The sequence below is a fragment of the Drosophila mauritiana genome, chromosome 2L, assembly GCF_004382145.1.
Source record: "Drosophila mauritiana strain mau12 chromosome 2L, ASM438214v1, whole genome shotgun sequence".
NCBI classification, from domain to species: Eukaryota; Metazoa; Arthropoda; class Insecta; order Diptera; family Drosophilidae; genus Drosophila; species Drosophila mauritiana.
In genome coordinates, this window is record NC_046667.1 from 662,945 (window position 1) to 676,969 (window position 14,025).

At 46.6% G+C, this 14,025-nt stretch overlaps 1 protein-coding gene across 1 annotated transcript in view; it reads right to left on the reverse strand.

Annotated features, from left to right (window-relative positions):
* The window catches only part of LOC117150402 (protein dachsous), a 65,681-nt gene that overhangs the window by 4,286 nt on the left and 47,370 nt on the right, over positions 1-14,025 (reverse strand). Inside the window, exons 3-11 of the mRNA XM_033317266.1 lie at positions 12,354-13,026; positions 10,909-11,501; positions 9,866-10,319; positions 8,384-8,886; positions 5,544-5,903; positions 4,641-5,409; positions 4,129-4,536; positions 3,633-4,005; positions 132-1,411 (exon numbers count right to left, since the gene is read on the reverse strand). Coding sequence (XP_033173157.1) covers positions 132-1,411; positions 3,633-4,005; positions 4,129-4,536; positions 4,641-5,409; positions 5,544-5,903; positions 8,384-8,886; positions 9,866-10,319; positions 10,909-11,501; positions 12,354-13,026 — 5,413 coding nt within the window. The remainder of the gene's footprint in view (positions 1-131; positions 1,412-3,632; positions 4,006-4,128; positions 4,537-4,640; positions 5,410-5,543; positions 5,904-8,383; positions 8,887-9,865; positions 10,320-10,908; positions 11,502-12,353; positions 13,027-14,025) is intronic.

Below are 14,025 nucleotides of genomic sequence, written 5' to 3' on the forward strand. Positions count from 1 at the left end.
CTGAAAAAGATGGGAAATGGAATAATTGAAAAGAAAATTTATTACGAGTACATTTTATTATTACATTATTATTATTATTAACTCTTGAATATTTTGAAATATTGTGTATTTATTTACGAAGCATGACTTACCTTCACTGACAGTGACCAGATTGTTTGGCGGAAAAGTGGGCTGGTTGTCATTCACATCGACGATCTGCACCCTTATTGTGGCCGTGCCAGTCATTTGGGGCACTCCCTCATCGGTTGCAATTATCTTGAGCTTATATATATCGCGTATCTCCCGATCCAGAACTATGTTGGTCCTCACTATGCCACTGAAGGCGGGTTCAATAACGAATGCATTGTCGTGGTTGCCATCAACGATGTGATATCGCAGCCGGGCGTTGGAGCCCGCATCCGAATCGAATGCATGAACTTGTGCCACAAAGGTTCCCTTGTTGTTACCTTCTGAAACCGTTGCCACAAATTGCTTCTGCGAAAACTTTGGGCTATTGTCGTTCTCGTCCTCAAGCTCAATCACTAGTTCCGCATAGCTGGCCAGGAATGGAGCATCTGCGGTGCGAGCAACTAAGACCACACGTATTTCATTGGGTTGGCTGTTGGTCAGGGCGAAAGATGAGGAAGTCAAGGCCCTTTGCGATCGGGTGCTATTATTTGTATCATCCTCTGATGATTCCTCCAATTCCTCCTCATAATGCAGAGCTCTGGCACGATTAAAGGCTGACATTGAGGGTGTGGAGAAGCGGTCGAAATCAAGTAAATGGGGCTTATTCACCCTTATTTCACCTGAGAGTGAGTCTAAGGACAAAATCCCATCTTCATTACCAGCGCCAAATGAGAATTGCACCTTTTGCCGGCGGCCATCACTGCGCAGTGCAACCACTTGAAGAAGTCTTGTACCCGAAGGAGAATTCTCCTTGAGCATAACTCGATAGGTCTCGTTTTGGAACCTAAGAACTGGAGTTCCTTGCGGAGCTTCACCTATTAGAAGTTCAATGAGGCCCAGGCTGGATTGAGGCGGAGTTCCCTTATCCCTGGCAACGACCTCCAGGTGCAAAAGCTTCCCAGATTCACTGGCCAAACTCTGAGAGGCACTCAAGGCACCCGTGCTTGGATTTATTCTGAACTTGGCACTTACTGCTGAATTTTCAGCATTGAGGGAATACACAATCTCGGCATTCGCACCCAAATCTGCATCTAGGGCTTGAACCTTCAGCAATGTCTGGCCAGGTTGGATGAGAGCTGGGACCTGCCCTATATAGGGATATCGCTCGAAAACGGGTCTGTTGTCATTAATATCCAGCACGTTGATCTGCACCGGAACCGTAGCTGATCTCACTTCATAACGTCCTCCGTCCGTGGCCAATACCATGAAGTTGTAGCTCGCCTGCAGCTCGCGATCCAGTTTTCTGCAAGAAAAACAGAGATAGGCAAAGGGGAAACGATTCAATTAATGGCCCAAACACGATCACTCGGCGATGGGCGCCGCTTGCGACACTAATTAGGTATCTCTGGGACCCCTGCTCTCTCTTACATACAATATATAATCGAAATCCCACCGACAATTAGCCACACGAAATGATTCGCAATGGATCCAGGCAGCAAGAAAGATCTGACGAGGTGGAGACACTGAGAGAAACGCATTCATTTGAACCGAAAACGTATCTATTGGACGTTTCGTTCCCAAAGAGATTCAATCCTATTTTCCTCCAGTGCATATAGTTGTAGGGTTGTCTGGTAATTAAGTCATTTGTTTGTGGTCTTCCCACTGGAGCTGCACACTCGCATTAGCATTCGCTCGGCTTGAGTTGACTTGATATGCGGCCTCAGTTGACTCGTCTTCTTGGCCAGAAAACTAATCCCGGCAGTCGGGACGCCCTGCCTATCGCTATCACGCGGCTCTCGTGCTCGGCTTCCCTGGAACATGTTTGCTGCCACAAATAATAAACCTAAATGATTGCAATCCTTCGCAGTTGAATTAAAGTCGCTCCACTCGGAGGGCAGTCGCCGCCGTTCCATGCCATTCCGCGCTTGCATGTTGGCCAATAAAACGAATTTAGTGAATTACAAGCTCATCCCGGGCAGAGGGCCATTTTATGAATTGAATCAGTCAAACTGAAGTGAAGGAACAGCGAGTTGGCTTGTTCAGAGCCCAGATCTCCTCGGTTCTATCGTCCACCCCCCCTTGTTTTAGGATGAATGTGAAACAACAGCAGAAATGCTTTCAAGGGTCAGTCATCAGTCGAGGCTGTTTTTGTTACTGTTGTTGATCAACGGGCGTGGACTTGGGGCTTGTGATTGTGAAAGAAGGGATCGGGTAGGGTTGGGAGTTGGGATTGGGCTAAGACTTGGTTTCACTGAGGGAAATTTGGCTGAATAAGACTTAGGATGATGAAGCATTTTAAAAAATGTTTTCGAATTACTTTACACTGTAAAGTACCTCCTGTTTTTACTAATAATTTTTCTCAGTGCAGCGGTTAGCCCTAAGCTCTTGACTATGCTCGCTTGTCCATCGCCAGTCAGTCAGACGGGCAGAAAAAAATAAAATTAAACCTAGCAACATCGGACTAAACAAGCGGCAGGCGCATTTTTGTCTTGCCCCGTTTCTTTTTAGACTGCCAAGGCAAGGTTAAGTCCAGATCCGAGTTCCAATCCAGGTACCAAGTGCCGAGCTCCGAGCTCCAATACCGATTGCAAGTCCAACTGCAAGTCCAAGACTAACAACAACGTCACGAATTGTCTCTCCGTCAGTCTGATTGTCTGCTCTACAATTCTGCTCTGTGCGCTATTGCCTCGCCATGTGGAGCTTCTTGATCTTTATTCTTGACTCTGGTCTTTTTGTGTTTTTTTTTTGTGCTTTTCGGCGGTGGCGGGTATTTCGTTTTTATTGTTTGCCGACAATCAGTGAAAGATAAAAATTGGTACATGACAGCGGATCGCGTTTGTATAAATGGCAACACTGACGCTACTGTCATTTCAAGTGCCCCCTGCTCGGGAACTCCCCTTCCCCTTTATATACCACCCGGTTCTCCGTCATCTGATCCCCGATCTTTCTTTCTCGGCCGGAACTGAGCAAGAGCTATGTCAGACGGAACAAGCAATTGTTGTCATCATTGATCGTCAATAAGCATAAATTTTGCACCGGAGGGGGCCCAGGAGTGCCACAAAGAAGTGCAGAGAAAAAAACCCACACGATGAAATAATTTAAGGGTTTAGATACAGTGTACTTTCATGATAGACGAGATATTTCTCCATGTGCACGGGCTATAATCAAGAAACGCACTTCGGTGGACAGGGGCTCATTGAGGATTCACGTTGGACTCCGATTCGAGTTGTAGCCCCACCTTATGCTATTTATAGGATTGTCTGTGGGAGGAGATGGCGCAAAAGTGCCCAAAAGCAGGAGGGGCAGTGATGACAGGAGACGGATTCGCAACATTGTCGCTGGTTGCGTAGGCTGCTGATACACCTCGGATACATCGATTTCCATGCCGCATTAGCTGAGGAAATTATGGCAATGGGTTTTTGTCGCGCGTCCTTGCTTCAGATCGGTCTTTGCGATAAGATCAAGCCAAGCAATGACCCACAGATACCCAAGAGATCACCTAAGTACAATCAACTGAAACTTACCCCACGGTGGTGATTAATCCGCTCTGGCTGTCGATGGCAAACTGCCATTGCGTTTCATTGGCCAGCGAGTAAACGAGTCTGGCGTTGACGCCCAAATCCGCATCCACCGCACTGATCTGCACCACACTGGTGCCCAGTGGTGCGTCCTCCTGCACACTGCCAGTATATTTGCTCAGCTTGAACCTTGGGGCATTGTCGTTCTGATCCTCGACGAATATGGTGATGTTGCAGTGTCCTTGACGGCTTTTCGGTTGCCCCCGATCGGAGGCCTGGATCTGCAGGGTGTACCGAGAGTTCTGTTCTCTATCCAAGGGTCGGGCACTTAGCTCTCCTGAACTGGAGTCAATGCTGAACTTGTTGCCCAGATTGCCGCCTATATTGGAGGAGATATAATAACACAATAGAACAATTACTTTAGTTTAGCCTTTTAAAAATCAAAAACCTAACTTATTTCAAAAATATATAATATTCAGATGAAGTTTTTCCTTGATCTTACCCGTAATACTGTAAATAAGATCCGCATTCGGACCTTCATCCAGATCGCTGGCCACAACAGTGTGGATTACACCGGGTTCACTGTTCTCTGGGACTGATAGACCATAACATGACCCTGGTCGGAATTCCGGGGAGTTGTCGTTGACATCCCCTACCGTTATGTAAACTGTGGCCACATCGAAGTGCTGGCCGTTCGATGTATCTCCGATGCTGTCCGACGAGCGTTGCTTTCTCACCGCTGAAGAGGACAACGTCGACAGGCGGTTGGCATCCCGTACGTAGACGGGCAGGACATAACTTGCCTGGGACTCCCGGTCAAACTGTCCCCGGGTGGTAATGATGCCCCTCTGCCAGTCCACGTGGAACAGATCATTTGCCACGCCAGCGGGAATTTCATAGCTTAAATTAGCTGCAATAAGGAGTGTAGAAAGAGTAAGATATTAGTGGATCGTATATTTAGCAATAACTCTACTTCTCTACGAATTTTGATAATTGATGCATTGAATTCCTTACCATTTTCTGCACCGTGCAGTGATTTTGCAGTAACTTGCAGGACGAAACTTCCGCTAGGAACGTTCTCCAAAATTGTGGCTCGATAAACAGCCTGAAGAAATCGGGGTGGATTATTGTGGCTGCCTTGGACGACAAGGTGCAGACTTAGAGAGCTTTTCTTGGGCTCCGGTTGACCATGATCTTTGGCAGTGATAATTAGATTAAACCGTCCACCTTTTTCCACGTCCTCGGTGGCCGGTGGCAGGGACTTAACCAGCTCAATTATTCCTGTTTGGGAATTGATTCTAAAGCGGCCTTCCCCGTTGCCCCCCGTGATTTCGTAGGTAAGTCGTCCATTATCCCCGGAATCCTCATCCACGGCTACAATGTGCGCCACAACCTCGCCAATTCTAGTTGCATCACTTATGAAAAGAGATGCCGTTTTGCCACCACTTGAATTGGGTGAAACAAACTGCGGGGCATTGTCGTTGGCATCTAGAACTTGCAGTCTCACGGTCACCGAAGTCTGCAGTCTTTCTGTTACATTCGAGGACTGATCCAGTGCCTGGACAATGAGAAGATACTCCTGCACCGCCTCGAAGTCCAAAGGAGCCTGCAGACTGAGTGCTCCCGTCAAGGAGTCCATGCTAAAAATTGCCTGCTCTTGGCTTTCATTGAGTTGGGGGAAGTATCGGATCAATCGATACTGTAGGTCCCCATTGGTTCCCGTGTCCGCATCCGTGGCCGTAAAGTTGTGTATTATTGTGCCAACTGGAGTGGCTTCGCTCACCTGAGTTATGCATAGAGAAACAATAAAATGGAAAATTAAAATCGACGTTGACAGATTTAAGATTTAATTTGCTGATGCGGTAAAAGTTAAATAAATTCGGTTTAATTAGTATTCAATGATCACAAACAAGTTACCTGAAGGTCGATGGGATCCTGTGGCCATTCGGGGGCATTATCATTGACATCGGCCACCTCGATCTTAACCGTGATGGCGCTGCTCTGCGGATTATTAGTAGCAGTGGTATCTAAAGCCCTAATTTCCAACCTAAATTCGGATTGAACCTCTCTGTCCAAGAGACGAGCCACGACCAGGTTTCCCGAATGACGGTCGATGTCGAAGGCAGCCTCGATCAGGTCCTTGGTCAGGGGATTTAGAGTGTAGGTGACGCGCAGATCTTCGAAGGACTCCTCCACGCTATTTCTGACGACATCCGCCGGACGTTCGATGGGACTGATGGAACCGACCACATGGCCAAGGGCGGCATCCTCGCGTACCTGCACAAATACCAATTATAGATTATTTTCGTGGCTTATTAAGAGGAATATGGGAGGCGCGGTCGGTCGAAAAGCGGAGTAAGATGACTTCTTGGGTCGCTCTACTTGGACCTGGTTGTTGTTCGCCGCGTATCTTAATCTCAACAACAGTGTTGAAAATCCAATCTTAAAGCAATAATTCATACTTCAAGATTACGAAGGCAGCAAACATTTAAAAATTTCATTCCCCCCACCAAAAGAGAAGAGGCACAGAACAGAGGAACCTGAATCTTGAAAGGAAGCCTGTCCAGACTCAGGTCTCCAGTCCCAAGTCGCCGACCAATGGCATTAAAAAGAAATTATGCATTCCGACCAAGTTGGCGGCCCCGAAAATCACTGCAGAAAAATGTTGTGAACCATATGAGCAGCGGGATTTGGTAGTTGAGAGGAGGTGGAGAATCTTCGAAGACACAAGAGACTCCTCACAAGAATTTAATATGCAAAACCGCAAAAACCGTTCCATAAGGTCCTTTCAACGAAAAAATGGAACGAAACAAGAAAGGTTCTTTCTTGCAGTGGGTATCTTTTTTCATAAAATAAAAACATTGCAAATATTGTTTGGGTCGCCAAAATGGAGACACAAAAATGACAGTCACGAGATTTATGCCCCGCCAAGATTACGCAGTTGGCTGCCCAAATGGACGACGGTGAAGAGGGCGGAGGAAGACGGAAGACTGCACTGAAAAAATCTCGGGGGCTTTCGTTTGCTTGATTGCACTATGGTTTTTTAAACAATAGACTTTTCAAAGCAAGCAAAAGACAAAAGGATATTTGTATTTAGGAGATATAATTCAAAATGCAATACTAATAGAACTTTTCATAAGAGAATCCCGTTTTTTCATGTGTTCAAGGTTAACTACTGACTAAAGTATACGATTTTTTCATTTTGGATTTGGCCAAATTATTCACAGAGCCAAGCCACAAAATGGAGAATGATTTGTACTGCACTTTTATGGCAGGGTCCTAAATAAAAGCGGAAAGAGGTTACGAAAACCGCGGTTCATGAAAGAGAGTGGGATCTGCTGGTGGGGGAATTGCTTAATTACATCGGATTTATTGTGGCAATCCGTCGCTGAGTAATTGGCATCAGCGGACAACGCCGACTGCGACTTTACGGCAGAGTGCATCTCTGTTAGTTTAACGCCAACGCAAAAGAACAAAAGCCGAAACGAGAGTGCGGCACGGAATCAAAGCGAATTCAAAAGGCCGACCGAAATGCAACGAAATGTGTCAATTTTAATTGTGGCCGAAGCGGATTTAAGGGACGCACAAGGTCTCGACCTGGGGTCCTCGGGTTTTGCTGTGGGCAAGCTCTTCCCCTGCTCCTTGACAGACTGAGTTTGCCCTGCGAGAGGCAATTAAATGCATGTCAAAGCGTCGCAGCCATCAGCCGTTGAGGCCGCGTCTCAGTCCGAATTCGCAGATCTGAGGAAAGCCTGGGATCCGGGGAAGCCGGGGAACCCGGAGAACCGTGTACTTGGGAGTGGAGAGTATGCAAAACATGTGCGAATCGAACGTGATAAAAATGTTAAAGGGTTCCCAAGCGAAAGGAGAGGCCAAGAAGCGGAGCAGCATGCCAAAATCTAAGCAGGCGAGTTCCTTAAGGCACGAGGCGACTCCTCCTTCAACCGCCTCCGTCCGTCGGTCTCTGATCTCTCAACTGACGTCTCGAATCGCACTTAATAGGCCTAGCTAAGATCTCCCCCTTTTGTGGGAAGGGGCCTGAAAGGAGGAGGCGACTTGTCACAGAGCATAGTGACAATTACGCGTGCGCAATGAAAACGCCGACAATGGAAGACTTTGATGACGAGCACTGTGAAAAATAGGGCTGTAACTTGAAGAATTGTTTTCGTAAGATGTGCGAATACAACCAGCCAGGTTGTACATTGGCACTTCTAGCCTTAAAAAGCACCTTAACTAAACAATAGTGTATTAATGCATTTGGTCCTTCGACCCGTAATGGCAATTACGAACCGTGTTTTTGGCTTGGTGTAAATTTGGCTCTCAGGGCTTTAAATGCAAATCGCGACACTTCCCACGTCTGTGGCACTCTGTGACATCTGCTTCCGAGCTCTTTAAAGGGGCGGCTGTGGGAGTGGGAAATGCACCAGGAGGTAGAGGTGACCAGGAAGGGATTCGGTCGGGCAGAGTCGTGTTCTCGGCTATTGTCACGTGAGGCCATAGCTGCGGCTACAAATCATCCGCTGCAACAAAGGCGGCGAGGCGCAGGCACTTGGCAAGAAGCAAGGAAACTGGGAAAGGCGACAAACGCGCTGCTCACGATTGTAGGGAAAATGGTCGTGTAAAACTGGAAGCGTCAAATAGACAAAAGTTTTCCAGGAAATGTACGGCTTGCTGCTCCTCCAACTTTGTTGCCCCCTCTCTTAACCATTCCATCCCATCCCATCCCGAATTGACCCTCGCATAAATCTCGCACTCACCCTGAAGACCAAGCTGGAACTGGTAAATGTTGGGCGGTTGTCGTTCAGATCCAAAACTTCAACCCGCAACATCCGTACTGTCTCCCTGGGCGGACTGCCGCCGTCGGACGCGGCCACACCCAGGCGATAGATGCTCCTTTCCTCGTGGTCCAAAACCACTCGAGTTCGGATCACTCCGCTAGTGGGATCAATGCTGAATAGTCCGTGCCCATCAGAGTCCCGGCCCTTGACAATTGAATACGTAATGGAGGCATTCTGCCCGTGATCCCGATCGACGGCTCGAACTCGCACCACTTCAGTTCCCGGTGGTTGCTCCTCTCTTACGCTCACCACATCCTCCTGCGGATCTGCGATCTCGGGTGCGTTATCATTGACATCGCTTACTTGGATGCGTACGGGAACGCGGGCACTTCTCACTGGAGTTCCCTGATCACGGGCCTCCACTACAAGGTCGTACAGCTCCCGGAGCTCTCGATCCAGAGGCTCTCGGGTGGAAATTTCTCCTATAAATTGAAATTTATTGTTATTTTATTTTATTTATTTAAAAACTCATAAATAATTACGTTCTTTGCACTCGAAAAATAACTTATAGATGTAAAATATGATTCTATCTCGGAAGGTGAGATTTTAGAATAGTAGGAACAGGTTTTGGATTTTGGTTTTTGGCTCAACTATAATTGTCTTAAGAAATGTTGTAACGACGACTCCTTTTGGCGCATGCGAGCATTGTTGCCACCTAACTGGGTCGCATATGATTATTGCCTCCGAAAGAAATTCATGTCATGCGAGTGCAAGCGGAGCGGAACCTGTTTGCCAGGATTAGCTGCACGAGATTTCCATATTTAATTTAAATGAGACGAGACGGAGAGGTGTCCCAATACAAAAGTATACAGTACCGCTCGCCTACAGCGGACACGCACATGGATGCGACGGACAGTGGCTGGATGTCAGGCCAATGATATTCCATTGACGGATGAGCTGACAGCGTTAAAACTGTTGTTGCCCGAACACTAATGGTCAGGCATCGGCATCGGGAACCACGTTTGAGACCCAGTCGAGATCTCGGATATCTCGGCGATCGCATTTTATCGCTTGGCAGGAGCAGGTTTGCCATACGCTTGATCTATGGGCCAGCGGAGATGCAATATATGCACAGGAAGAAATCTCATTGAAAATTATTTAAAGGCCTAATTAGATTTAGGTTGAATGCTGTGCGAATCAATTCGATAAGTAAAAAACTGAATCTTAAATGTTAGGTAAAACAATATCTTCTTATTTAAACAACCAGAGTCTAAACCATTTTCTTTGTGTGTAAGCAATGTGAGCTGGATCTCCAGCCTTTAGAGGTTTGAGGAGCAGTAATGAATGACCGTGGGTCATGGCTGGTGGCTTGACAGTTGCCACCGCCACCGGAGCGGCGTTGAGTGAGTTGTTCCCTGTTAGAGGAGGCTTAATTTATGGCCAAAAGGAAGCCCGACTCACCTGTGACGGGATGCACCTGGAAGCTGGAGTTGATCGGCAGCAGGCTGTATCTTATGGCGGCATTCTCACCCAGATCCAGATCGCTGGCGGTCACCACTCCCACAATGGAGCCTCTCCTGAGGTTCTCCTCTATCCTAAATTCGTATTTTGATTTCTGGAACTTGGGATCATTATCGTTGGCATCGAGAACACGAACTATGACACGTGTTTTTGCGTGGGCAGCGGGAGTGCCATTGTCCGTGGCTAAAACCGTCAGTTTATAGCGATCCCTGGCCTCTCGATCCAGAGGAGCACGCAAATATATCCAACCGGAGTTTGGGAATATGCCAAAATGTTGCGACACATCTGAGCTGCTAATGGAGTTCGTGACGTTGTCCACTCCGGCATCCACAATCCTATAGGTGATCCTGGCATTGTTGCCCGTGTCCAGATCGCTGGCATTAACTTGAATAATCTGCAATTGAAGAGCGGAAACCCAAAAGTTAGAGCATGGAATACCAAAGGGGAATGCATCAATCACTTGGGACCGAGAGCAGCCAGAGGACCAGGCGGTGTGTCTGTGTATCTGGCAAACCTCTGGAGAACTCGTTTCCGATGCCAAAGATATGAAGTGATTTTATGATCAAAACTAGTTCAGGCCAGAGAACCGAAAGGAAAGAGCCAAAGAGTAGAATCAGCGGAGGGGCTGGCACTTGGGAGCTAAAGAGTCAACGTCTTGGCTCAAAAGCTTCAGTCGGTAGGAACTCCTCCTGGGTGTTGAGATATTTTCAGCGCGATATGACGTCCGCCTGACAAAAGCGTGACTTTTAGTGGCTGTTAATCAAATTTATGTAGCCCATTTAGTTTGCATTACACAGATTTATTTTTCAATAAAATACCTTCATCAGAAGGTAACGCAATGGAAGGGAATCTTTGGCAAGATAACTAGTATTTAAGCAACATTTGAGTTTAGTGGGATGGATATTTTAAGTGAATAGAAAGAGAATAGCATTTAATTTTAAGTATAGAAAGAAGAGTTATTAAGAGAAGAAGATGTATATTACCTGAGCATTGATCGATCGCGATTCGGACACATTCACAGAATACTCTTCCTTTTCAAAAACTGGTGGGTTATCGTTGACATCCTGTACATCCACCAAGATGGTTAAGTTCGTCGAAAGGCTCGGAACTCCACCATCAGTGGCGGTTACAATAAGGGTGTGGCGTTGGGAGCTCTCGTAATCTAGGTGTTGTGACAAAATTAAGTGGCCAGATCTCGCGTCGATTGCAAAGAGTCCTTTTCCAGAATCTTTGACCAGGCTATAAGTAACTTGACCACTGCTTCCCGAATCTTTATCGTGGGCATGTGCAGCATAGAGTGGTGCTCCCAGCTCTGCACTTTCCGGTACGGAAATCCTAACCATACTGGCCTCGAACTCAGGTGCATTATCGTTGACATCCTCAACTTCGATATTGACCTGAGTGTGTCCATAAACCGGAGGTTCTCCCAAGGTGGCTTGGATGTTGAGTAGAACCTGGGACTTAGCTTCATGATCCAGGGGCTTAGCTATACGTATGTTTCCAGAGTTCGTTTCTATGCTGAAATAGCCATCGGGATCGCCCGAGTATATCGAATACCTAATCGGACTTCGATGGACTGTAAAATAATAAATGAATAAAAGTTATTCTATATATTCAAATTTAGGCGCTTTGGTACACTTTCGTTTGTGCTATCGAATCCCAAGGGAAGAATTCGGGTTAACGTTCTTAATTTGCGAATAAAGAACGAGAAGTGCAATTACTTCTGCCTCACTTGAAGGAACTCCGAAATACGAAATTAGGAGCCGCTGCTCATTAAAAGCCATTCAAAGGCCTCGACAATGAGATTCAGGAACAATAGGATCGAGCAGGAGAAGGAGAAGGAGCTCTCGTCACCGATTGACACATGAGGCAGGTAGAAGTGGATGGGGATGGGGATGGGGATGGGGCACCACCACATAACATATAAAGCATGGGGCATGAAAGGAAGTGCACAGCGAAAGCAGCAAATTAAACCGCAAAATCATTTTGCATAGCCAGCGACGATCGTGGATCGTCTGGGATTCATTCCGACTGGGATTGGATTTTACGACTGGAGTCTGGAAGTGGAACTGAAAACAGGCCCTTGTATCGTTCTCTGAGTTCAGTGCGACTCGATGACGAGGACGTTGTTGATGGGTGCAGATTTCTGCCGAAATTTGCGATTGAAGTGCTTTGCTTTGGCTTTATTGTTATGCTCAAAAAAACCCAAAACTGGGAATGGATATGAGCGTATGTGTGTGTTTGGTGCCCATGGCTCTCTTTTATTCGTTATGGTATATAAAACATCAGAATATGTTCTTTACTAATCAGTCAGCTGTGACCATGGGCAACTAAAGCATTAATTCGGAAATATATTTAGATTTCCAGATCAATGAACTAATTAATGCGCTGCCCAATGAAAATTCAATCTAAAGAATAGATTACTTACCGGCATCTCCACTCGCAGCTATCACAGAACCCACAACCGTGCCCCTCGGAATGTCCTCCTTCACGTAGTAATTGTATCTGGCCTTTTCGAAGATCGGAGGTCGCTGCATGGCGTCGATGATGCTCAAGAAGACCACGGCGTCGGCATTGCTCCTTAGATTACCGCCATCGGTCGCCGATATATTCAGCATGTGCATGGGTTGGGTACGAACGGATAGCATATCCGGACGGACCACGAAGATTTCCCCAGTGGATCGATCAATCCGGAAGATGCCCGCCTCGTTGCCGGCCACAATCCTATATGAGACCTGGCCAAAGTTTCCGTAATCCGGATCTGTGGCCACCACAGCGACGATCGGAGTACTCGATGCTTGAGAGGGGGCTTTCGGGGACTCCCTGAGCGATACTTTGTATTCCCTGGGATAGAAAACCGGACGGTTGTCGTTCACATCGGTCAATTGCATTTTAATCATGGCAGTGGTGCTCAGACCCCCACGATCGGTGGCCAGTACGGGAAATTCATAGCTACTCCTCCGCTCGAAGTCAAGTTCGCCAGCTATGCAAATCTCGCCAGAAGCGGAGCGCACCTCGAATTCGGTGAGGTGCTTGAAGCCCTCGCCGATGGTGTAGTTCACCATGGCATTTACTCCGCAATCTGGATCACTTGCAGAAACCTAAAAAGCAGGGAAAATAAAACGAGTTAATATCAAGTGGTATGCGTTATAAAAGATTTGTGGTTAATATGTGTAGCAGCTCGCAATAAAATAAAAATTTTAAATAAATTTGCAATGCCCATGAATATTGAAAGCATGGTTCTCGGTTATATTTTGCATATACGTACAGCTACAAATGAAGTTGTCAAAATTTTAATTTGATTTACAGTCGGTGGCTGCCGTGGGCCTTTGGGGCTCCCGTTCCGGAGCTTATCTCCGGACCCTGTTCAGGGCTTAATTTGGCAATTTGTTATGCCCGATCCCGAGTGGAGGCTTCCGCCCCCGAGCCCTCGTATCAGGCGAGTGTCAACTTAAGTTTGAGCCAAAAAACCGGGGTGAATCACTGGCAGAAAGGTTGCAGATTGCTGGGAAATGGGAGCAATGACTCCACTTAATGGTAGCCAATTAGTTGGCATTTTGCGTAATCGACATTTGCATTCTGATGGCTGTCTGCGAAGAAGGGAAAAGGAACCGGGAGTGGAGATAGAGTTGGACTGACTGAGAGCTGCCTTATAAATAGCCAACTAGCGGGGGCAGACATCGATCGGATTTTGACGCCAACGAACAAGCCAAGAAACCAGCAATTAAAACTGTCATTATTTCAACTTGAATTGGAGGCAGGGAAAGCGTTTCGCTTCCCTCCATTGAAGATAAGTTGCAAATCAAACAAATAAAGGAAGCCCGTGAAGACGAAGTACAGACTAAACAAGCCAAAGCAAATCATTAAGATTTGCTTAATTCAAATCAACAAAGTTCAGTTGAAATTTAAAAATTTAAAAAGTTAATACAGAATTTTAAATTACTCAGAAACATGGCCACGAATTCAGACCAATAAGACACAGCGAGTCGTCTATTTTTTCTCTGTGTATTTCAGCCCTTCCCCAGGCAAACGAAGTTTGGAGTCCAGACTGATATGCATTTAAAGCTAAACGTGTCCGGGATCCCAGCACCCAGTTGTTG